General features: G+C 56.1%; 1 protein-coding gene across 6 annotated transcripts in view; it reads left to right on the top strand.

The window, feature by feature from the left end:
- The window catches only part of SUSD4 (sushi domain containing 4), a 92,142-nt gene that overhangs the window by 47,225 nt on the left and 21,163 nt on the right, over positions 1–23,754 (top strand). For 3 of the 6 annotated variants that reach the window (XM_030303199.1, XM_030303195.1, XM_032591808.1), the window contains 4 exons: positions 9,658–9,831; positions 12,067–12,171; positions 12,371–12,430; positions 13,018–13,206. In XM_030303199.1, the coding sequence (XP_030159059.1) occupies positions 9,658–9,831; positions 12,067–12,171; positions 12,371–12,430; positions 13,018–13,206 (528 nt within the window). The remainder of the gene's footprint in view (positions 1–9,657; positions 9,832–12,066; positions 12,172–12,370; positions 12,431–13,017; positions 13,207–23,754) is intronic. The other 3 variants (XM_032591807.1, XM_030303198.1, XM_032591809.1) reach the window with 3 other exon arrangements.

Below are 23,754 nucleotides of genomic sequence, written 5' to 3'. Positions count from 1 at the left end.
CGGCCCGAAGCAGAGCTGAGGACGGTCACTGTTCAGGGAGCAGGGGAGGCGGCGGTGTGGTGGAGGGGACTGAAAACACACCCCACGGGCGCAGGGCGGTGATGTGGCAAGTCCAGAGCCCAGGGGACAGGGTGAGAGCCACCGATGGGCCTCTGCTCAGGTCTGCTGAGGGACACCTGCCCGCGGGTAAACACCCCTCGCCCAGTTCTCACGGGGGGTGAAGGCTGACTTTGCCTGAAGCCGCCTGACGAACACTTAGTGGACTCGTGTCAAACCAGGACGCGGAGAGGCCATCCCTCCCCTGACAGGGGCAGGGTCAGTGTTGCACACGTAAGGAAGGGGTTTGTTTAGAAGATCAGTACCCAAATGAGACTACAATAAGAGTCATTCGAATCTACTTAGGTTATGAGAAGATAGCACATGGGGGCTGGGGGGGGGGGGGGTCCACCTGCGTCTTGCCCAAACGGACGTGCCACCGGCATTCGTGGAAACGACGGCCGGGCAGAGTCCTCTCCGCGCCCTGGCATCGCTACACCAGCTGTGCGTTTTCAGATGGAGAATGGCCCACAGGTCCCGGCTGGGGGAGCCCAGGTTACCAGGCCGCGATCTACACCTTCTGCCCAGGCGCCCCCTCCCTTAGGACCCTCATCCGGAGGGCGTTCGGGACGCTCACGAGAGTCAGACGGCAGCTTGTAGCTTCGGGTGGACGCAGCTCTGTGTTCAGACAAGCTGGTCCTTGTGCAAAACCACAACCTTCTCTTTTCCGCCTGCGGCTTCTCTGCTGGAGGCTTTGGAGGCAGACGGACCCGTGCGTGTTTACGCAGCGGGGTTTAGATGCTAAAGGAGCTGTGATCTGCGTGCGGCCGGACACGGTTCTCTTGTCCCCATAGCGGCTCCGTGGATGGTCACGGTCACGCCGACGTCGGTCTCAGGCAGACGCACAGTGAGCAAACCAGATGGGCGTCCGGCAAATGGGGCGTCACAGGTCTCAGACAGATTCACACGGGGCTCGTCCCGAGCAGGTTCCCAGACTGCACCTCTGGGGCGCCTTCCGACAAGGGTGCGGCCAGCAGAGGCGCTGTGACCCGGACCGTGGGGGGGACCCTGCCTGTGGCCGGCCGGGTGGTTCCTTCTGCCCCAGGAGGAGCGGGGGGTGCGTGGGGGACAAAGCGTTGTTCGAGCTGCACGTGCACGTGCCCCGAAAGTGCCGCCCCTGTCCGGAGACCCCCAGGGCCTTTCTGGCCATGAGTACGACTCCTGGAATGGCCAGGGGGGAGGGGAGCCCCGTGGCCCTCGTAGGCGGGAGGCCCGGGCCCACGCTCTGCACGCTGGCCGGGCTCCCAGTGCGCTTTGTCTGCTCGTCTGCGGGGCCCCCGCAGCCTTAGGCCGTCTGGGTAAGGTTTGCATCCCTCAGGTGGGCGTTTGCTGAGAGTACTCACGCTGAGCAACTTCGGGTTTCTGGGTCTTTGTGTGGCTTTTCCTGACATTTCGGCTCTAGGTGCGTTTGGCTGAAGCCATTCTGACTCATTCACCCCCTGGAAAGCACGTGTAAACCCTCCCGTTTTTCCTATTGGCTTGGTGTGCTTTTTATCAGCACCGGAACCTGCCCCACGCCCGTTACTCAGGTGCACACACCCGGCCACCCCCAGTGCACACCTGGGCGTCTGCCCCTCACCTGGGCGCCTGCGCGTTACCTATTACCTGGGCGCCTGCTCATTACCTGGATGTCTGTGCGTTACCTGGGCGTCCCTTCCCCACCAAGAGCGCTGTGTTTTAAGGAGGGTCGGCGTGTGCACCGGGGACCGTGCACTGCCTCCTGAGGTTCCCACCCAGCCCCACGAAGCAGGTGTTAACGACCTTACTTTCCAGACGAGAAAGCGCAGGTGAGAGGGGCCTCCCAGGAAGCGAGTCCAGGAGCGGGATTCAGATCCAGGCGTTGCCCCCCGAGGTGATGACCTCCAGGGGAGGCGGGAGCGGGTGACCCCAGACCCACGCCCCTTGGGGGAGGCGTCGTGTCTGTTCGTTCAGGCCCCCGGTTCCCAAAGTGTGTGCCGTGGGCTCCTCGTCTCAAGAACTGGCTACGAATACATCTTCAGGCCTCCGGACTTGGAAGGTTAGGAGTGAGAGCAGCTCTCTGCATATTTTTTTAAACTCCTAAAAACAGCTCGAGGCCCACACACGCCGGGACGTGCCAGAGTGTTTTCCCGGGGGGAGGACCCGGCGTTCTCTGGTGTGAGGCAGATCCTGGGAGATGAACTCGTACGGTCAGAGAGCGCCCGTGCTGGCATTTGCGGACAGAGACACCACAGCCCGGGAGTACGGGTCACGTGGCAGACACACTGGGGCTGGGACCAGCGTCCGGACTCCTCGTTCAGTGCTCTTCCCGCACAGCCCCCGGGGAGCCTGAGAAAGAGCGGGATCCGGAACGTCCTCCAGGAGGCTGTCAGTTGTTGTGGGCGGCGAAGATGGGAGCTCACGGGGCTGGATCCCACTTGCCGCCAGCATTTTCCACCTCCACTGTCCTCATCTTCCGGTTGTGGCCGACGTGGCCTGGAGCACGGGTCTCCACGTGTCCCCTCCCCGCAGACCGAATGGGGGACAGGCCATCCCTGCAGCAAGCATTATGTGTAAGTTCTCGCTAAGGGGCTTCGGCGCCTGGAGGCCTGACCGGGGCTCCTGTAAAAGACAAACAGTTTGGTACAAGGTTCCCCGAGCCTCCCAGGGGCAAGTGCAGAGTGCGTTTACATAGTATCATCACGTTAGGAATTTTAAGTGAGCGGGTGCGGCCTCACTCGTGGCCGGTGAGGGTGGCGGGTAAGCCCCGTGCCCTTGAACGCAGGGGCACAGCCGTTGTTCAACAGCAGCGCGTCCCGCTCCTTCTGGGTCACCTTCTGCGGTCACCCCTGGGTCAGGGTGAATGTCCCCCGGCCCCAGGGGCTTCACCAAGACAGAGACGCTCTAAGAATGTTTATTTACAGTCCTTTTCTCCACGTGTGTATCTTCCATCACCGGAAATGTCTCGTTGCTTTGGGCGTGGGCATCCGACAGCAGCTGTGTCCACAGGGACGGGCACCTGCTTGTCCCCGGGTTGCTGCGTCCTCACTGCCGTCTCCTCAGGCGGGAAAGCAGAGTGGTGCCCGTCCCCGCCCCGGGGACCCCCGTCCCCGCCCCCAGGACCCCCATCCCCAGGAGCACCGTCCCTTCTCATTTGTGCTGTCCCCATCCCCTCCCCTCCCCTCCCCCGTCTTCTTGTGGCTTCAGTGTGAGTTTGGTTTACTTTCTTTTTTTTTTTTTTTTTAATTTTTTTTTTCCAACGTTTATTTATTTTTGGGACAGAGAGAGACAGAGCATGAACGGGGGAGGGGCAGAGAGAGAGGGAGACACAGAATCGGAAACAGGCTCCAGGCTCTGAGCCGTCAGCCCAGAGCCTGACGCGGGGCTCGAACTCACGGACCGCGAGATCGTGACCCGGCTGAAGTCGGACGCTTAACCAACTGCGCCACCCAGGCGCCCCTGGTTTACTTTCTTAAAAAGATTTCAACTTAACGTGGTCATGACGTGAGAGCAAAAACAAATCCAGAGCAAATAAGGTCACGGTGGGGAGACACAGAGGGGATGAGTGACCTAAATGACCGTTATCATCCCTACAGGGTGACGGCTGGACACCACAGACAGGTTCGCTCAGCAGCACAGCCCTTACCAGCTGCCCGAAGCGTCCCCGTGTCCCAGGGGCGCCGGGGTCCTGCCCGGTCTGAGCAAGGGCCGTGGAGGTGGGCTTGTGGGAGTGTCAGTGTCCCTCTGCTCACACAGATACCCCGGTCAGACCGAGTACAAAGGGCGCATGATTGTCAGGAGCCCCCAGCACCAGGCAGATGGTGTGGATTCCCCAGAAAGCAGGTTTTCACAGGCTCGAAGGTGAAACTACCCAGATTAGGTTGGCTGCTTGTGAAGAATGGAGTGCTTCCCACCCGCGTCCTTCCACACCCACCGCAGGGGGACTGATTCTCCTGGCTCCAGGGCTGGGCCACGTCCATAGTCCCACCCGAGCCCACGTGTGCTGGGGACCCACCTGGGCCTCCGGTGCGGAACCCACGCGGGGAGGCTGTGCTGATGCCGCCTTCGCCGGGGTTCACGGCACTGCCCTGGGGGCCTGCGGGGAGCGCCTCTGCCCCGCGCGGTGCCCCAGGCGTCTGGACTCAGCAGGTTCTCAGGAGACACTCCAGGCGCAGCCGGTGGGTAGAGGGTATGGGGACCATCTGCTTTCACGTCCCTGCGAGCTCAGCTCTGGGAAACAGGTGTTTTCTGTCACCTCGTCGCCGCTGAGAGTGAAGGCGACATTCCAGAAGGTGGGAAGAGACGTCAAGTTCCTTCACCCATGAAACGGTTGAGACTGTCGATCGAGAGAAAAGCAGGTCTGTGTTCTGGGCGGGGCAACCTCTGCCTTTGGGAGATGGTGAGGGTTCATGGGTTTGGAAATCCAGATGCCACCCTAGTCAGTCAGTTGTCCCCAAGTTCTGCCAGCACTCCCTGCTTGCCCGGCCGGAGGCCCCGGTTCAGCTGGGGGCACTCATTCCCAGCGAACTTCTTGTTCTCTCTGGATTGCGTAGTTGTTTATGTAAACTCATAGAACATAACCTTTACAGGAAAGCACACGAAACCCCACAGCCCACAGAACTAGCACACAGTGGACAGCCCCCCGGCCCCCCTAGGCTGCCCCTCTCCTGGGTCAGGAGCTCGTGTCCTGGTCATCACTCAGCCCAGGCGTGCGCATTCCCAGACACGGCACCACTTGATTTACTTTTGCCTTATTTTTTTTTAAAAATTTTTTTTTTTTCAACGTTTATTTATTTTTGGGACAGAGAGAGACAGAGCATGAACGGGGGAGGGGCAGAGAGAGAGGGAGACACAGAACCGGAAACAGGCTCCAGGCTCTGAGCCATCAGCCCAGAGCCCGACGCGGGGCTCGAACTCACGGACCGCGAGATCGTGACCTGGCTGAAGTCGGACGCTTAACCGACTGCGCCACCCAGGCGCCCCACTTTTGCCTTATTTTTGAATTCACGTACGTGGAATTACACATTAGGTATTTTACGTTAGACTTTTCTACTTGGTTGTGAAATTATGCTATTTTCCGTGCAGCTGTGGTTGGTCCATTTGCAGGGTGTTCTGTTACAAATAGACCAGAATTTGAACATTCTGATGTTGATGGGCCTTCAGGATTTTTCTCACTGGGTCTGTTACAAGTAAGTTGTCCGCCCTTATCCGTGGAGGACGTATTCCAAGACCCCAATGGACACCTGAAACTGTGGATGGTACCAAACGCTGCGTCACTGTGTTTTTTCCTACACGTACACACCTATGGTAAAGTGTAACTTATAAATTAGATACAGGTGGAGATAAACAATAATAATTAATTATAAAATGGAATAATTATGCGGGGCGCCTGGGTGGCTCAGTCGGTTGAGCGTCCGACTTCGGCTCAGGTCACGATCTCGCGGTCCGTGAGTTCGAGCCCCGCGTCGGGCTCTGTCTGATGGCTCAGAGCCCGGGGCCTGCTTCTGATTCTGTATCTCCCTCTCTCTCTGCCCCTCCCCCGCTCACCCTCTGTCTCTCTCTGTCTCAAAAATAAATAAACGTTTAAAAAAATAGAATAATTATAACACCACACCATAATAACAGTATGTGAACGTGGTCTCTGTCTCTAAACGTCTCACTGTCCTGCCTTCACCTTCTTCTGTGAGGACAGTGACGACGAGATGCCCACGTGGGGAGACCACGTGACGTGAGCGACACGGGCAGGTGGCGCAGCGTGTGGCCGGCGGAGGACCATCTGCTTGCCGACGTGGACACCAAGGGCAGTGCCGCCGTGCTGCTGCGAATGCTCTTGACCTCACCTCTGGCGGCTGTTCCCCGGCTGTCCCGTGGCGGTGGCGTGGCGTGGACGGTGCCCGTTTCTCCCCGCGGTGTCGTGTGACAACATGCGTGAATGCTAACACCAGGGAAGCTCACCTGAGCCTCGGTGCCCAGTGTTGTCCCTGGGGCTCGGCCACGCAGGCTTGGTTGACCGCTCACGGGGCTCGGCCTCCAGCTCCCCAGAGGCCGAGTGGATCCACAGGGACCCAGGCTCCCCAGCCTCAGTCACACCGTCAGCACAGAGCGTCTGCTGTGGCCGAGAGGCTCCCGGTGGACACGCTCGGCTCAGGGAGGGCACTAGGGAGGTCATGACCCGGGACCCGAGGGCAAAGACCGAGCCTCTCTTTGGGTCGGGTGATCCCTCGGTGTGCGGCCAACAGCTGTGCTTCAGAAGCTCTGGGAGCTGCACGTCGCACGAAGCCAACCCCAGATCCCTGGCCTGATCTGCAAGGTGCCGTGTGGTCTGGCCTGCCTGTGTTTCAGACACGCTGACACCCGGCTGTTCCCTGGGCCCAAAACCTCCGTCTCCCGGATCCGCACAACTGAGTCCTTCTTGCCGCTGGGCTGTACTTAACAGATGTCATCCCCTCAGGGCGCCCGTCCTGTCTTCCCAAACCCGGGAGGCCCTTGGTCAGTGTCTGTGTGACCTTGGCTCCTGCTCGTCAGAGCCACCATCGTGCCCGTCGCGCTCTAGCTCACACATCTGCTCGTTTGTTAGCAGTCGCTCTGCACACAGCTGCCACGAGGTGCTGTTCCCGACTGTCTCTCTGTGCCCGGCACCCGGAGCGGGACTCAGCAGCCCGCTACTGAGTGCGTGAGCGAGCCAGCGGATGGGACAGATGGGCGAGTAAATAAACGGTACAGATGCCGGTGTAAACAAACCCAGAGCCCTGCACAGCAGGACTCCCAGAGGCTGTGCTGCGCGGCCGTGAACTGGGGATCTCGAGGGCGTGCTACCAACTCAGTTCCCGGAAGCACTTTTTGGCGAGCATTGGTGTCTGAAGTTGGCGTTTTAGGGAATCAAATCAGTTTTCACACGGAACTAACACTGAAAAAGGGAGTAAGTCTAGCGTGTGGTGCGCATTCTTAAGACTTTTTTCCTTTTCTGCTTTAGGACCCCCGGGTGCTAACTTCTTTAGGACCAGTTAACCTGTTCTTCGGTATAAATGCGAAACACCGCCTTAATATCCCCTCCTTCATCTGCTTACGGTACTAAATCCTTTGCCCCAAAGCAGGACTCCCTCTCGGTGACGGCAGGCGGGTGAAGTTGATTTCTGGGAGGGAAGACTTTGATAATCTCTCGGTTACGTCCCCGAAGTGTCCATTTGAGCGCTGTCTACGGAAGGTTTGATCGTTGACCCCATTCTGCACGACAGAATCAATACTGATGGACCTGTGTTCGCAGTCCTTGGCAGTGGTGTTTTTATAGCGGCTTTTACAAATCCTTGCTGCCTGCTGGATGCATTTGTGCTATAGAAAACCTGTGCTTTTTCCATTTGAAACCAGCACTGATGAAGATTACATTATTTTCAGAGACTAAAGATCCTGGCTTATCTGTTTCCACAGAAATACTGTCCGTAGCCATTTACGGGTACAGTTGGCTGGTTGGGGCACACGCACTTCTTCAGCGGGGATGCTGGGCACCAGACACTGTGGGTAAAAATTCAGGATGGCTCTGTGTGCCATTCGCTCCTGTCGAGGTGTGGTTTAGGGTTTATTACAGCTTGTCTGTTTCACTTCTGTCCTTTGTCCCAGCACAGCCCTGCTTACGGGAGCTCAGACTGCAGCCTCCAGCCCTCCGGTCGGTGGGCGCCCCTGTCCCCCAGCAGTCAGTCCTCCACCATGCCCCATGGTGACCCCTCTCTGAGCAGAGGCTGGGAGGCTGTGGTTCCCTGTGACCTGTGTGTCACATGCCCTGTCTGTGCCCCGGCCCCTGCCTGTGGACACGGGCCTGTAGTTGGGAGTTCAGAGCCCTCTGTGTTACCGACCACCTCGCCAAGAAACCGTGAGGCTCCTGTCCCCGCTCGGCCAGTGTCCGCGTGCCCTCGGTGCCCGCGGACTTTACTCCTTGCAGCTGGCTGCCTGCTGAGCACAAATTCCAAGTCAGTCGTGGAAATGGCTGTTCCGTCACGTAGATTCCTGCCGCGGGGTCGATTTACGGCGAGGTTTTATAGGCGGGTGCCTTGATGAATGTGTTTGTATCTGCTGTGAATGATTCCTGCATCGTGATACTGAAGACTGATGCACGTTTTCCATTAAGAAGGCAGCAGTGTTCTGACTGCGTGACGCCGGCCAGGGTTCTTCCGGCACTGATTCCAGGGGACTCGGCTGTTCTGGTGGGAGACTGTTGGTTAAACGTGAGCAGCTGAAACCCCTTGCCACCATCCAAAGCTCAAAGCCAAGAGGTCAGATTGCAGGCAGGACAGCGTTTCCAGCCAGATGGCCTCTGCTGAGATCCCCAGGCCCAGGGAAGGCCTGGTGGGCGGGACCCCAGGGGCTTCAGGGTCCTGTTTCCCAGGGCGTTTCTTCTCTGCTGGACGTGTGGGGAGTCTGGAAGAGCAGAGTGGACGTGGGAGGAAGCCGGTGGCACAGTCCCTGCTCTCGAGAGGAGGGCAGAGCCGGCTGGTGAGCCTTGACTTTGGCGGCCGTCCCTCGGAACCCTGGGCCCTCGAACCCCCGTCTTTGGAACCCCCCGGCCCTCGGAGCCTCTGGCCCTTCTCGGCCAAGGCTCTCCAGCGCTGACCTTCTGCGGTCAGATTCCTGGTGCTCCCTGTGCACCCAGCCCCACACCGAAGCTCTGGGCCGCCTTCCGCCACCTCAGGCCTCAGAGCTGACAGTTCGGAGCTTCGCGGGCCTGGAAGGTCCGGGTTTCTGTTGACGCTGTTCCAGCCGTGTGGGGGTCTAATAAGAACCATCATAACAAATTCCGAAGCTTGGAGCGCAACCCCCCGTAAGGCAGGGCCTCCTGACTCTTAACAGTGGGATAAACCCCTCGCTCGGGCGCATGCGAGTCGGAGGCACGGCCCGGCTGGCGGCTGTGCGCCGAGCTGGGAGGAGACGGCGCTGGAGGCCCAGGGTTAGATGTCACTCGCTTTATTTTGTCTCTTGATCATCTGCTGTGTGCACTCCTTGTTCCTCGGGCCCTCGTTCGGGAGGCCCGTCCCCTCCCGACCTCCGCACCGCTCCGGCTGCCCCCTTGGGAGGCAGTGCTGGCAGCCGCACGTGCGGGGAAGGTCCGTGGGAAGTCCTAGCAGGTGCAGTCCTGCCTCGGCCCCTCTTTTCCACCAGGCGTATCTTCTGTGCCCCACAAGCCGAGGCTGCGGGCCGTGGGGGGACCACCACGTGGGTGGCGGCGTGAACCCCCAACTCTTGTGTTTCTTCACTCATTTCCACAATCACCGAGAGCTCACTGTGTGATATCGAGTGTCACAGGCAGGAGATGAAGTTGCTTTCGTGGCCGGATCCCCCTTCCTATGTCCCTCCCCGTGTCCCTCCCGTGCCCCTCCCGTGCCCCTCCCGTGCCCCTCCCTGTGTCCCACCCTGTGTCCCTCTCATGCCCTCCCGTGCCCCTCCCTGTGTCCTCTCCCGTGCCCCTCCTGTGTCCCTGAGAAGCAGGCTGTGTTGCTCGCGGGCACACCTGAGCCCCGAGTGGAGCCTGAGGCCGGGTCTGGGAAGAGGAGTGAAGCTGGGAGCCACGAGCGGTGTGAGTCAGGTTGATAACGTGTCCTGTTCACGCAATTGCAGATTGCCGCGTCCCTCAGGTGGAGGATGCTGAGATCCGTAACAAGACCTACAGACACGGAGATAAGCTGATCGTCACCTGTCACGAAGGGTTCAAGATCCGTTACCCCGACCTCCACAACATGGTTTCGCTGTGTCGCGATGATGGGACTTGGGACAATCTGCCCCTCTGTCAAGGTGGGTGCAGAGCACGTGTCCCTAACAGGTCGCGGGGACCGCGCTCGGCCCGCACCCCCTGCACTGGGATCGGAGTCCCCGCACCCTCCCTGCAAAAGCATTCGCGGAAATACCTCATTGTTCAGGAGATAGGAGGCTGGCGGCCGGGCGCGAGCTCAGTGATGAATTATTGTATATTCAATGAAAACAGTATTTACACTCATTTCAGTGGTGGTGAGAACATACTTATGGCTAATCTCACAGAGGCCTCTGTAAGATTACAGAGGATCTTCATAATGCGATCGCTTTTTATAATGCACAAGGATCAGAAAAATAATCAAATTCAGATTTATCCAAACCGCACAGTGAGTATTCCCTGCACTTTTAAAATCTGCCTGGGCCGACGTCGACCCTGTTTGTGAAAATAAGTCCCCCCATTCACATCAGTTCTGATTTTATTTTTTGACATGTGACCTGGACCGAGGGCCCGAGAGGCCCGTGCATAATTCATCATTTGGGGGGAGGGCGGGCCGGGTCCAGTGACGACCAACGTGGGCCCCGCGCGTGGGAGTCCGGCTGGCGGGCTCTGACGCTCTGCGAGCCGTGGTTGCAGATAAGTGGTTTCCTTCCGTGGGGGCTGGAGTCGGGGCCCCTCAGGAGAACACGGGCGCAGGACTGGAGGACAGGGGACGCGCACCCCACCACACGGCGGGTCTCCGCGGAAACTCCCCTCACCCCGCGGCTGCTCCCCCACTTTCTAAAGGTTCCCTTTCACACCACGTGAGGACCACGTGCCCCTTCACCAGCTCTTTTGGTCACAGTTATTTTTTTTAAATGCCCAATGGCAGGGTCCTTGTCAGGGGCTCAGGTGCGGCTCTCCCCATGCTCGCCCAGCCCCTCCGTCCACCGCCCCACACTCAGGTCTCAGCGCGGCAGGAGGGAGCAGACCCACCGGGCTGGAGACTGGTGCTTCATCAGTCAGCCCTGCAGGCCAGCCTCATTCCTCCAGTGGCCTGGTCTGCACCCGCCGGCCCTTCACTGGAGCCCCTGCCTGTCCCCCCGCCATGGGACCCCTGCCCTCCCCTCCTCTCCACTGGAGCCGCTGCCTGTACCGCCCCCCCAGTGGGACCCCTCCCCTCCCCTCCACTGGAGCCCCCGCCTGTGCCCCCCACAATGGGACCCCTGCCCTCCCCTCCCCTCCCCTCCACTCCACTGGGGCCCTGTCTGTGCCCTGCCGAGGCAGCCTGACTCCTCAGAGCCCTGGGGGGAATATAATTGGCCCTTAGAATGACATAACCCTGAGGCTTTCACTGTAGAACCGGGGGGCTGAAGCCCAAGGAGGAGCCACTCTATTGTCTAGAGGTGCAGGTAGGAATCACATTACTGACTCAAAGTCTGGTTTCTACTGCTGTGTTTAGGATGGGACGGGCTGTCCCCAGGCACACAGCATCTCTTTCTTTCTTTGATTTACTGCTTGAGTCATAACCCCTTCTGTCTGCTTTTGGGCAGTCAGGGAGCCCTGTCCCAAGGCCCCTTTTCCGGGGGAACTTCGGGTATTGGAGAGCAGCGCGTGATGCCCGCTGTGGGCCGTGGGCCAGCTGGTTGCTCCTTGGCGGAAGCCAGTTTACCTGTGTGGGCGGCTCAGAACTACACTCTTCCCCGGCAGGAGGCCAGGGTCCCCTGTGTCAGCGCCTCTGAACTTGCTCGGTTCTGATGCATCACGTGTTTGTGCCGATACCCGTGTTCTGTTTTCTCAGTTACTGATTCTGTTCGTTCCTGACCCCCAGCCTCCCCCTGCCCCCCCCCATTTCACTTTTGTTACGAACACCGTCCACGTTCAGCTCCGTCGTTAAATCATCGAAGGCCGTGGAGAGGGGTGATGTGGCTGCGTCTCAGATACGGTCCACCCCGAGTGTTGGCTGGTGCGGGGGGTGGTCTCTTGGGTCCGCAGATCTCTGTGGCTCCAGCACACGGCCGTGTGGGGTCCGCCCAGAGTCAGTGTCTCCCGAAGTTCTGCATGCTGGGGGGGCCTCTCTGGCCGCACCCTGGTCTCACCCTCGTACACGGACATCACCTGCCGGTTTGCTGACCAAAGCAGTTTCCCGAAGACAAAGCCCTCTGATGCTTCTGATACGTAACACAGCCGGCCAGAAGGAGGGCCAGGTCACCTGCTGCGGGGGGTGTGATGTAATTTGTACTCGGTGATTGGAAGGGAAAGGAGGGATTTCCATTATACGTTATTTATTTCACACACAGTTAGTTCTCCCCAGGAAGAGCACGGCTCGGCAGGGCCATTATTCCCGCCAGTGGAACCACTGAAGGCAGCAAGAGGTCCCATGGTTGCAGCGGATGCCACACCGGGTGGGTCTGTGTGCTGGGAACGCCCCACTGGGCTGCACAGATCCCACTGGAAGTGTCCCCTGGGCTGCACGGGCTCCTGTGTCAGTGCTGGACCCAGCCCCGCTTGCACTCGGAAAGCACGCAGAACTGGGCCTCCGAGAGGGCCCCACAGCTGCACCAGCACCCGGAGCCTTAGTGTCCGTCCTTGGGCTCCACACAGACCCGAACCAGAGGCTCAGGGGAGGACCCAGCAGTCTGCTCTGCGACGCCCTCTGTCCGGGTCATTCTCAAGGCTGAGAGCCACGGGGTCCCTTACCCACTGCACATAAAACACAGCTGGGTCTTTGGGCGGAATCACACCGGGTCAGGCGGGCACCCACTCTGTAATCCGCACAGCAGCAGGGGGTTTGCACGATAGCCTTCTCCAACCCCCCAGGCCCCCCCAACCCCGCCCCCCCACCGTTGAAACCGTGAGGGTGTCGGTCCCTCCACGGTGGTTCTCAGCCCGGCGGCACATTCGGCTTACTTGGAGAGTGTCCAGGCTGCCTGTGGACCCGGGGCACGGGACCGGGCGTTGGTGTTTGTCAAAAGTTCCTCGGGTGATTCTCAGGTGCAGTCGGGGCTACGACCCCCCGCCAGGGCCCCGCAGCTCCCCCCACCCCCACCCCCCCACCCGCCGTGTGCAGCTGTAAAACCTAACATCCGAGTCACGAATGGGATAGTGGAGCAGATGAAGGGGTCTGGCCAAGGCGCTCAGTCCCCAGAGGCCAGGTCACGCTTCCAGCGAGTGAATCCACCGGGGCGGGGGCGGATCTGAAGGTGCACAGAGGCGATCAAGCCAGACTGTCCCCTTCTGTCCCCTCACAGGCTGCCTGAGACCTCTCTCCTCCTCTAACGGCTACGTGAACATCTCCGAGTTCCAGACCTCCTTCCCCGTGGGGACCGTCATCTCCTATCACTGCTTTCCTGGCTTTAAGCTGGAGGGGTCGGAGTATCTTGAATGCTTGCACAACCTCATCTGGTCGTCCAGCCCGCCCCGGTGCCTCGCTCTGGAAGGTAACGTGTCTCCCTGTTTCGCGGCTGGATCTTGGGTTATTGAAGCGGACGTGTCGCTAGGAGAGCTGAGCGTTACGGTCACGGTGTTCTGTTTCCTGAGTACACGGGGCCCGAGCTGAGGCAGCGAGCCTGGCTATCGGCTGAGAAGCAGGACTTAGAACCGTTGTAAAACCTTTGTAAAACCGTTGTAAAACCTCCCCTGCCCGTCCTAGGCTTAAAAGGAATAAAAAAGAAAAGTTTCAAGCATCAAAGGTTAAACTGCAAAATATTGCAGAGTTAAATGAAATGTCTTCAAAAATTAATTTTCTCTGCACTAAATGAAAACAGATTGTATTACGGCATCGTTAATCTCACTCCTCATTTTATCGTCGTGTCGATGTTTCTTCCTATTTCCGAGCATCTTACGGCTTAGCTGTAAATGCTTTGCTGGGAGCACACACACTTGGAAGCCTGAAACCAAGAGCTCCTTCCTCCGTGGCCTCCCTAAATGTCTGTGATGATTCTAGAGTGTGGTTCACGAAGGGGCACTGATCAGTGAGGGGACGGGGTGCCCAGTGACAGGATCAGGCCCGTGTCTGGGGGGTAGAGCCGTACAGACTTCCGCCAGGAAAGGTGGGCGTGCTGGCTCGGCCCTGGCTTTAATGCGGGTCTTGAAATTATGATCAGACAAACACCAGTTTTCTTCCGGGCGTCTGAGCCCGGTGGGGAGAAGACAACGAGAGCTCCACCAGGAGCCCGTCCACAGCTCGTGTGGCCTCTCGTGGGAAGCAAGACACGACAACACGGCGTTCTCTCCAGGGTGTGCGTGCAGCGCGGGAAGAGGCTGGGGGTTCCGGGAAGCGCCTCCCCCAGGGATTTGGACTTGGAGTAGGGGAGGTGGGGTGGAGCGTCGGCAGGGAGGCGGGGAGAGGGGCTGCCGGACCACCAGCGGCAGGGGTGTCCTCAGAGCCCAGCCCCCACTGCCCACCCGTCCCAAATCCCCCGGGGTCAACCTCCAGGGGACATGTCAGAAGAGATGTGGGTGCACAGTTAAATCTGAGTTTTAGATAAACAGCAAATGATTTCTTAAAAAAATGTTTTTAATGTGTATTTATTTTTGAGAAAGAGAGAGAGAGAGACAGAGCAGAGCAGGGGAGCAGCAGAGAGAGAGGGAGACAAGAATCCGAAGCAGCCTCCAGGCTCTGAGCTGTCAGCACAGAGCCCAACCCGGGGCTCGAACCCACGCACCGTGAGATCCTGACTGAGCTGAAGTCGGACGCTCAACTGACTGAGCCCTCCAGGCGCCCCAACGGCAAACTATTTCTTACTGTGAACGTGCCCTGAACGTGCCCTTAACTCATGGTGGAAAATTACTTTGTTAAATTTGAAGTTGATATAACCCAGTGTGCGGTGTTCTCACTCGTTAAACCGGCGACCCTAACCTCAGGGTGGGGCGTCCTGTGTCCCCCCCCCCCATCTGGACTGCAGGCTGAGGTGAGCCTGGGTCCAGGAGAGGGGACTCTGAGGTCCGGAAGCGTCTCCCTGCGCAGACAACCAGAAACAGAGACTCGGTGGAGGGAGTCGTTGGCGGGATCCCGTCAGTTCAAAATGCCGGTTTTCACACCTCTTCAAGTCGGTCGCGTTCTGATCAGCTCCGTTTTGAAACTTTGAACGCTTGTTTTTGTGGAGCCTGGAGAACACGGTGTGAACAGGTACGGCAAACTTGGAGGTCTGAACGGGGAGGTGGGCCGCGGCCCCCGCCAGCGAGGGCCGTGGCCCAGGGGGCCGCCTGCGTCGCAAATGCCGAGTCCTTCCTGGAGTTTTGTCGTGTGCGTTTAGATCACCTTTATTCCCCCGCACGGTGCCGTAAAACACCTGCCAGACCCAGGTGCGGGACCTTGCACGGCTAACCAGCTGGAGACCCCAGAGCCACGGTCCTGGACCCAGAGCCACGGTGCAGCCTGAAGGCTTTTTGTCTCAAGACTTGATAGAAACGGGGCTGAATTAAACGATGGGTCAAAGTAACAAGTGCGACTTTACGACAGGTTATCCAGCGGGGCCCCGGCGTCGGTGTTTCTTCAGCTCCGCCGGGATCGTGTGCCGTGTTTGTGGGGGGCAGGGCCCTATTTGTACAACATAGTCACTGGGCGTGTGTGGTCGGCGAACCGTCCTGAAGGGCTCTGCCCCTTGCATGTGCCACTGTTTCCCCCTCAGTGTCCATCTTTCCGAGCTCACAATCTGATTTTTCTTGATGGCCTAGTGGAAATCTGTGCACGGTGCTGGGGAAGCAGGAAGCTCTCAGCGGCTTCTAAATATGGGGCGATCTGGCCCCCGAGTGCCCGGGTCTGGACGGCTGTGCCGTGGCGCTTTCCGGGCTCACCGTGACCCCCAGCCCGTTGGCTGTCCGTGTGCCTGTCCTGCAGCTCCCCCAGCCCCAGCTTTTCCAAACCTGCCAAGGGCCAGGAGAAGGGGTCACACAGAGGGCCAAGAGGCAGGTGGCACACTGAGCAAGGGAGTGGACCGCCATCAGACCCTCCGGGCGGGCTCCCGTCCTGGGTCTCCCCCTTCATCGCTTTGCCCCAGGGTGGGTCACTTGGCTCGTCCGTCCCCATTTCCGCACCTGCCAAATGGGGCAGATGGTTATGTTCCTCCCGAGACTGCGAGGCTCCACGTGGTAACGAGTTCGCAGTCGGTGAGTGGTCCTCCAAGTGGCCGCCGTTATCACTGTGCTCAGAATTTAGATACGTAGGCCGGTCTGGACATGGCTGTGTGAACAGAGTACCGAGCTTTTCTGCTCGTACGTTGTGACTGTTCTCGCTGCTCTGGTGTTTGCAGATAAGACGAATCCCAGTGACAGAAATCCTGAACCACAGCAACTTGCATTAATTTTGAGAGCTTACTATGTGTCACAGTGTTGGACACAGTAACTCAGTCTTCCTAGTGGGACAGGTGCTGTTTTAACCCACTTCGCCGATGGGCAGACCTAGGCTTGTAAAGTTCCAGAAACTCACCAGTTCACGCCACCAGTAAGTGGGCGAGCTGGGACTCAGACATGGGTCTCTGTCACCTCAGAGCTCATGTTCCTAATCACCAGGGCACTTTATCCGATTAAATTCTGATTGCTTTACGTCCAACAGGGGAACAACGGGATGTTTTTATAGCCGTTTTGTAAAGAGTGAAAAAATTTTGAAAAAACACATAGGAAGGGACTCCTATGTCGTTGTTCGTCCTGTGGGAATCCTAGCTGCAGGGCACGTGAGGCCAGATGGAGGCCGCTCGCTGTTGTCCCCAGGACCCGCCGTCTCCCCGTCACGGTGGAGAGCCCACCAGGGTAGTGTCTCCTGTCACAGACCAGGTCTGACACCTTGAAGGACAACCTGACCTGTCCAGACCCTCCACCCCTGGGTCCGGGCTCTTCTGCCTCATGGTGCTTCTTGGCCTCACTCGGCTGGAGGGCACCTGGTGAGGTCAGGCTTCCCCAGCTCCGATGGCCGCCCCAAGGTGTCCGTGACCCCAGGATGGATGCCTGGCCTCATGAGGGGCTCACATTTCGGAAGGAGAAGCTCCAGCAGCTTCGCTGAAGGCCCAGGTCATGTGTCCAAGGTCAGGACACTTGCCGCACTGAGAGCAGAAGGTCCTGGAGCACGCGTTCCCTGTAGCTGTGCTGGGGGCAGGGGACAAAGCGCCTGAAATCATAGTCTTGAACCACAGTGTCGCTCCACCGTTGAAAAATAGACGCGAGGCTTTAAAACGAAGGTTATAATAAAAGACAACGAACGACACTATATGATGATACAGGTGTCAATCCACCAAGAAGGTACAGCATTCACAAATACATATGTACCCAACATAGGAGCCCCTAAGTAGTTAAAGCAAATATTAGCAGACCTACAAGAAGAGATTTATAGCAATACAGTGATACCAAGGGACTTTAACACCCGCTTACATCAATGGACAGATCATCACACAGAAAATCAATCAGGAAACATCAACCTCAAATGACACATGATACCAGATGGGCTTAACAGACGTATACACGGTACTCCACCCCAAACCAGCAGAATACACATTCTTCTCAAGTACACGTGGAATTCTGTGTCCAGGACACATCACGTGTTAAGCCAAAAAGCAAGTCGTAATAAACACAAGAAGACTGACATCCTATCAAGTATCTTTTCTGACCACAATGGTATAAAACTAGAAATCAATTACAAGAAGAAAAACTGGGAAAACAAATACGTGGAGATTAAATAACATGTTACTGAACATGTGCTGGGTCATAGAAGAAATCAAAGGAGAAGTAAAAAAAAAATACGTAGACACAAAAGAAAAAAAGAAATGTGACATAATGAAATCTACAGGATACAGCAACAATGGTTTTAAGGGAAAAGTTCATAACAATACAAGCCTACCTCAAGACACCAGAGAAATCTCAAATAAACAATTTACACCTAAAGGAACTAGAAGAAGAACCAGCAAAACCCAAAGTTAGCAGAAAGAAGGATATAATAAAGATCAGGAAGGAAATAAATGAAATAGAGACTCAAATGATAATAGAAAGATCAATGAAACTAAGAGCTAGTTTTTTGAAAAAATAAACAAAATTGACAAACTTTTAGCCGGATTCACCAGTAAAAAGGAGAAAGGCCTCAAATAAAATCAGAAATGAAAGAGGAGAATTACAGCCAACAGCACACAAATACAGAGGATAAAAGGGGCTACTAGAACAATTCTATACCAACAAAATTGGACAACATAGAAAAAAATGGATAAATTCCTAGAAACTTACGATCTTCCCAGACTGAATCATGAAGAAAATCTGAATAGACTGATTACTAGTAAGAAGGTTGAGTCAGTAATCAAAAACCTCCCAAGAAACCAAAGTCCAGTACCAGTTAGTTTCAGTGGTGAATTCTACCAAACATTCAAAGATTTAATGGCAATCCTTCTCAAACTCTTCCAAAACACTGAAGAGGAGAAAATGCTTCCAAAGTCATTTTACAAGGCCAGCATTACCCTGATACTAAAACCAGATAATGACAACACAAGAAAATCATAAGCCAGTATCCCCATGAACAGTCATGTAAAAATCATCAACAAGGTATTAGCAAAATGAATTCAACAATATATTTAGAAGATCACATACAATGATCAAGTGGGATTTATTCCAGGGATGCAAGAGTGGTCAACATTTGTAAGTCAGTCATCATGATACGCCACATTAACAAAACAGAAGGTAAAAATCACGCGGTCATTTCAATAGATGCAGGAAAAGCATTTGTCAATATTCAACATCCTTTTGTGATAAAAACTGTCCACAGAGTGTGTGTAGAAGGAATGTACCTCAAGGTAATGAAAGTCATAATATGACAAACTCAGAGCTAATATACTCAACAATGAAAAGCTGAAAACTTTTCCTCTAACGTCAGGGACAAGACAAGGATGCCCCTTCTCCCTCTTTTATTGAACATAGTACTGGAAGTGCTAGTCAGAGCAATTAGGCAAGGAAAAAAAATAAAGGCACATAAAGAAAAAGTAAAACTGCTACTATGTGTAGATGACATGACACTATATATAGAAAACTCTGAAGACTCCACCAAAAAAACTGTTAGAATAAATGAACTTAGTAGAAATTGCTGGACACAACATTAATATACAAATATCTGCTGCTTTTCTATACACGAATAGCAAACCGTCAGAGAAATCAAGAAAACAGCGTCATTTACAATCACATCAGAAAGAATCAAATAGGATGAGAGGGTGATCTGGCTATGACATTTGTCACCCATTGATCACCAAGGTTGATTTGGCTGGTCTGGCTGGCTGGGCAGGTGTCCCCTTCCTCCCTCAGCTCTCCACACGCGTCCCTCCCGAAGCTGCACACTTAGTAGAAGCGGACGACCTTCCCCAATAGAGGAGGACGGTCAAAGGCATACAAGTGGCTGTGTTCACCTCCTAGGACCTCCAACAAGCTCTCAAAGTCCATTTGTGGGAGAGTGTAGGGCAGTCAAGCTTCCAAGACTCAACGCGTTCAAGTGAGGCGCTGCATGCGGCGGTCTGCCTTTCTGTAAAATTAGAAATGAAAGAAGAGTAAAATACGTAGGAGTAAATCTAACCAAGGAGGTGAAAGGCTGGTACACTGAAAACTGTAAGGCTTTAATGAAAGAAACTGAAGGTGACACGAACAAATGGAAAGACATTCCATACTCATGGGCTAGAAGAACAGATTTGTTACAGTGTCCATGCTAGCCAAGGCAATCTACGGATTCAAAGCTGTCAAAATTCCAATGGCGTTCCTTCACAGAAATAGAACAAATCATCCTAAAATTTGTGTGGAACCACAAAAGACCCTAGATAGCCAAAAGAGTCTTGAAAAAGAAGAGTAAAGCCAAAGGTATCCCACTCCCTGATTTCAAACTGTATTACAAAGCTGTAGCAGTTAGAGCAGTGTGGTCCTGGCACAAAAATAGACATGTAGATGGATAGAACAGAATAGAGATCCCAGAAATAAACCCACAATTATATGGTCAATTACCTTACGACAAAGAAGGCAAGAATACACGACGGGGAAAAGAAAATCTCTTCAACAAATGGCGCTGGGAGAACCTGACAGCTACATGCAAAAGAATGAAACTGGACCACTTTCTTACATCATATACAAAAATAAACTCAACATGGATTAAAGACCTGAGTGTGAGGTCTGAAACCATAAAAATCCTAGAAGAAAACAGAGGTGGTAAGCTCCTTGACACCTGCCTCAGTGAGGTTTTCTTGGCCCTGACTCCAAAGATAAAGGAAACCAAAGCAAAACTAAGCAGGCGGGATTACATCAAAATACAATGCTGCCATGAAGGAAACCACCGAGAAAATGAAGAGGTAGCCTACTGAATGGGAGAAGATGTTTGCTAATCATATGACCGATGAGAGGTTAATATCCAGAATATATAAAGAACTCATGCAACTCAATAACAACAAACACGCCCAAACCATTGAGTTAAAAATGGGTAAAAGGTCTGAACAGGTATTTTCCCAAAGAAGACATCCAGATGGCAAACAGACCCATGAAAAGATGCTCAGCGTCACTTCTCATCAGGGAAATACAAATCAAAACCATGATGAGATGTCGCCTCACACCTGTCAGGATGGCCAGAACCAACAACACAAGAAACAACAGGTGTCGGCGAGGATGCGGAGAGAGGGGAACCCTCGTGGCACTGTTGGTGGGAATGCAGACTGGTGCAGCCACCGTGGAGAACAGTATGGAGTTTCCTCAAAAAAATTAGAAATAGGTCTACCCTATGACCCAGCAATTCCACTTCTGGGTATTTACCCAAGGAACACAAGAACACGAATTCAGAGGGATACGTGCACCCCAGTGTTTACTGGAACATTATTTACAGTAGCCAAGAAGTAGAAACAACCTAATTGTCCATCAGTAGATGAATGGGTAAGAAAGATGTGGTTTTTATGCACAATGGAATATTACTCAGCCATAAAACCAGCAATCAGACCTTGCCATTTGCAGTGGCAGGGACGAGTTTTATGTTAAAATGTCAGACAAATACTGCATGCTTTCACTCTCGTGTGGAATCTAAAAAACAAAACAAAACCCAGACTCCTAGATTGAGAGAACATATTTGGTGGCTGGTAGGGGTGCGGTGGGTGCAAGGGGGGGAGGGGTCAGGAAATACAAACTCCCAGTTATAAACAGCGTGGGGAACATACCCGGCGATGTTGTATTAACGGTGTGTGGTGACGCGGGTCACCAGACTTGCTGCGGTGGCCATTTCGCTGTGTTTGCAAATGTCAAATCAGTGTGTTGCACAGGTAATGTAATACTGTGTGTCACTGGGACCTCGGTGAGGAAGAAGAAGAAGGCGGGGAGCAGGGGCATCCGGGAAGGTGGGGAGCCTGGCCCCGGGGGTCGTGCCTGTGTTTGCTTTTCCCAAACAGGGACTAAATCACCCCAGGATCCGCGGGCACGAAGGTGCCATTTGCGGTGACTCGGGCCGTGGCTTTGCCAGTGCAGAACTTCTCAACAGGTGCCGGGCTGGCATTTCCCCCGCGGAACAAGCAAAGCTGACCCCATTAGCAGCTGAACATGGGAAAGTTTGTTTCTAAATCCGACCAGTCCCACCACTCAAATTGCCCGAAGTGATTTTTCCCTTCTGCTCACTTGACAGCGCACAGGCTCAGGGATGCAGGTTTAACCCACGGTTTCAGCCTCAAATTACAGGAACGCAGCACTCGATTTCCTGAGAACCTGCCAGCGCCCAGGGGTCCGTTCAGGTCCACGTCCTTCTGCAAGAGAAAGAGCAAAAAATAAGAACCTGAAAAACCCTGTTTGGCCAAATGTGAGATAACTGGAAGGGTTCCAATTTAGGATCAAAACCGAGAGCCAGTGTGGATGTGAAGGTCTGGCTACGGTGGAGCGGAGTCAGGACCTGGGGGGTCCCAGAGCCCCCAGTGCGATTTCCCTGCAGGAACCTGGGCCTCGCGCAGTGGCACCGCCGAGGCGACCCTGTGCCGGGAACAGCAGACACGCAGCAGGGAGTGTGGGCTCCTCGATGCGACCCGCCGGAGCCCCTCGGGGTCCAGGATGCACCCAAGGGCGCCCACCCCGTGCCAGCGCCGTCCCGTCTTAAAGGAGGAGCGCTGGAGCACCCCAGGAGTCCTTGTGAAGGTGCCATGCGCTCTCTTGGCTGTGAGGTCACGTGTCGCTGGGCCCGCCCCAAACCAGGCGGGATCCTCCGGGTCACCACACCAGCCAGCCAGGGGGAGGGGCGTCTCCACGGCCTTCCTGCCCTGGGTCCCCGGAAAGACACTGAAGAATCGGATCCCTGGGTTAACCGGAAACTCTCCGGCACCGGCTTCTAAGTAACTTGGCGGGACCGAGCCCCCAGCGGGATTTCCTGGCGCTGAGTTTGGACCATCCGTCTGGAATTCCTTAGACACCCGCCTCCCTTTCTGCCCCTCCCCACGCCCCCCTGCGCCTCCTTGGCAGAAATGAAGCAGTAGCGACCGACTGGTTGACTGGGTGTGTCCCCGCCTGGGAGGGCGTGCCAGCCCCTGGGTCTGCACCCGCGCCCACCCCCTCCCTGCCTCTCTGTGCCCCCTCTTCACCCGCCCTCTCCAACAGGGAAAACTCAGACTTGGCCTTCCTAGGAGCAGCATGGGGACGACACGGTGAACGGCCACCGGCGGAACCTCCCTTTGATTTATTCCACGGGCCTGGACACCGCCCCAGGCCCCCCCCCCCCCGAGGCGCCTCACCCTGACGAGTGTCACGATACATGTGCTGCCATCTGGCAGATGAGGAAACTGAGGCTCGGATGGCGTGTACCCTCTCCCAAGGTTGCCTGCTCCTGAGGGCGTGAGCCTGCAGCTCTTCCCGGCTCCCGGGGCCCAACGCACCTGCTGGAAGCCAGGGTCTGGGTTCTAAGCCTGGCTCCGCGGGTCCATCTTTTCGATGCGGGCCCCCCGCTCCTCCCGGAGCCACATCCGCGACTCTGCTCCTGCCCAGAACGCTCTGCTCCCAGAGAGGCTGCAGAGGGGAGGGGGCACGAGGAGAAGCCCTGGCAACCGCCCACAGGACCAGGGCCCCATCCCCGCGGAGGGAGCCGTGGCTGCGCAGGGTGGTCGTGCACCAGGCACCTCCTGTAGCCTCGGAACGGCTCTGGGCCCTGCTGCTCGCCCCTTTGCGGAAGGAGCAGGCCCTGCGGGGCGGCCGGAGCTCCCCTGGCGGTGCCCCTTCTGCGCCTCGTGCCGGCTTCCCCGCCCCCTGGTGCTCGGGGCACCGGGCTTTCTGTCACGTGTCACGTACGACGTACTACGTACGACGTTCTCTTATCGAGGAGGGAGGACGCGCTCTGTGATGGGCCCGAGCCGCGCTGCAAATGCAGGGGGACAACGTGGGCGTTCCTTCCTATCTCCTCCTTCCCGGGCCGGACATGCACCTGCCTTCGGTGGGAAGAGCAGTGACCACCTGGCCACCCGCACCCACCGGAGCCCCCACCTCGGCCGGGCCTGGGCTCTCAAGCCCCCTGCAGATGTGCGTCCGACCCTGCCGCTCAGGGTTCAGTATGAGATTGAATCAACAGAACACGAAGAGTAACGAATGCCCTCTTCCTAACTGGGTGTAGCCCTGGGGCTCTTATTCCGGGAAGACGGAGGGAGGCTCTCTGTTTATCCGCCCGCACCCTCCCTCCCTAATGTAAAAGGTTTACCGGGGCCAGGACTACCTGGTCAGAGGGCCCTGAACCTCTGCCTGGAGGCCCTGAGGCCCAGAGGCGGGGCTCCCCGAGGAGCAGGGAGGCTGGAGCTAGCTGTTCCTGAACTCCCACCGGCACTCTGTTTTACGTGTTTACATCCTGTGTTTCCACCGGAGGGTGAGCTGTCAGCGTGAAGCACGAAAGCCGTTCCTGTAGCTCAGCCTCTGAGGACCTGGAGACCGGGGAGTGAAATGGCCTGCGGGTCACATGCAAACTCCCGCCTCCTCAGGCCCCCAGCCTTCTGGTCTGCGCGAAACGGCTGATTTCGAGCCCTAGTGAGGAGCCCAGCTAAGATTAG

The sequence above is a fragment of the Lynx canadensis genome, chromosome F1 (assembly GCF_007474595.2).
Source record: "Lynx canadensis isolate LIC74 chromosome F1, mLynCan4.pri.v2, whole genome shotgun sequence".
Taxonomy (NCBI): domain Eukaryota; kingdom Metazoa; phylum Chordata; class Mammalia; order Carnivora; family Felidae; genus Lynx; species Lynx canadensis.
The sequence above is the reverse complement of the archived record's forward strand: the minus strand, read 5'-3'. Positions and strand labels throughout refer to the sequence as shown.